Here is a 386-nt window from a genome sequence, read left to right on the forward strand (position 1 = left end):
GGGAGCCCCCTCCGCCTTCCCGCCCACGGAGGGCGCGCCCTCGGGCGGCTTCGCCCTCGCCGCCCTGGGGCGGGCTCTGCCCTGCCCTGCCGGGCCGTCAGGCCCTTGTTCCCGGCGGCGTGAGCCCTGCCAGCGCCTTCTTACCGCCACACAACGCCTGTGGGGGTGCCGCATGGCTCCCTCTCAACAAATCCCTCACCTCGCCCTCTCACTTGCTGCCGTGAGCAGCCTGGTCACGGCCGGGATGGGGCTGTCTCCTCCGTTTTCTTAAAGTCCTCCGTGCGTTTTGGCTCGGTACGGCTGCCTTCGGCAGCACAGCCCTGTGGGGAGCCGCACTTGGGCAGCCCTCCTCCACACCCTGCTCTGGGGAGAGGTGGAAACTGCTG

The 386-nt window shown here is 69.9% G+C and overlaps 1 protein-coding gene across 1 annotated transcript in view; it reads right to left on the minus strand.

Moving 5' to 3' along the window:
* The window catches only part of OPN3 (opsin 3), a 24,201-nt gene extending 24,027 nt beyond the window's left edge, over positions 1 to 174 (minus strand). The window contains exon 1 of the mRNA XM_009893655.1: positions 145 to 174. Within this exon, the coding sequence (XP_009891957.1) occupies positions 145 to 174 (30 nt within the window). The remainder of the gene's footprint in view (positions 1 to 144) is intronic.
* Positions 175 to 386: the final 212 nt, after the last annotated feature.

Source organism: Charadrius vociferus, unplaced genomic scaffold (genome assembly GCF_000708025.1).
Source record: "Charadrius vociferus isolate BGI_N301 unplaced genomic scaffold, ASM70802v2 scaffold309, whole genome shotgun sequence".
In the NCBI taxonomy this organism is placed as follows: Eukaryota; Metazoa; Chordata; class Aves; order Charadriiformes; family Charadriidae; genus Charadrius; species Charadrius vociferus.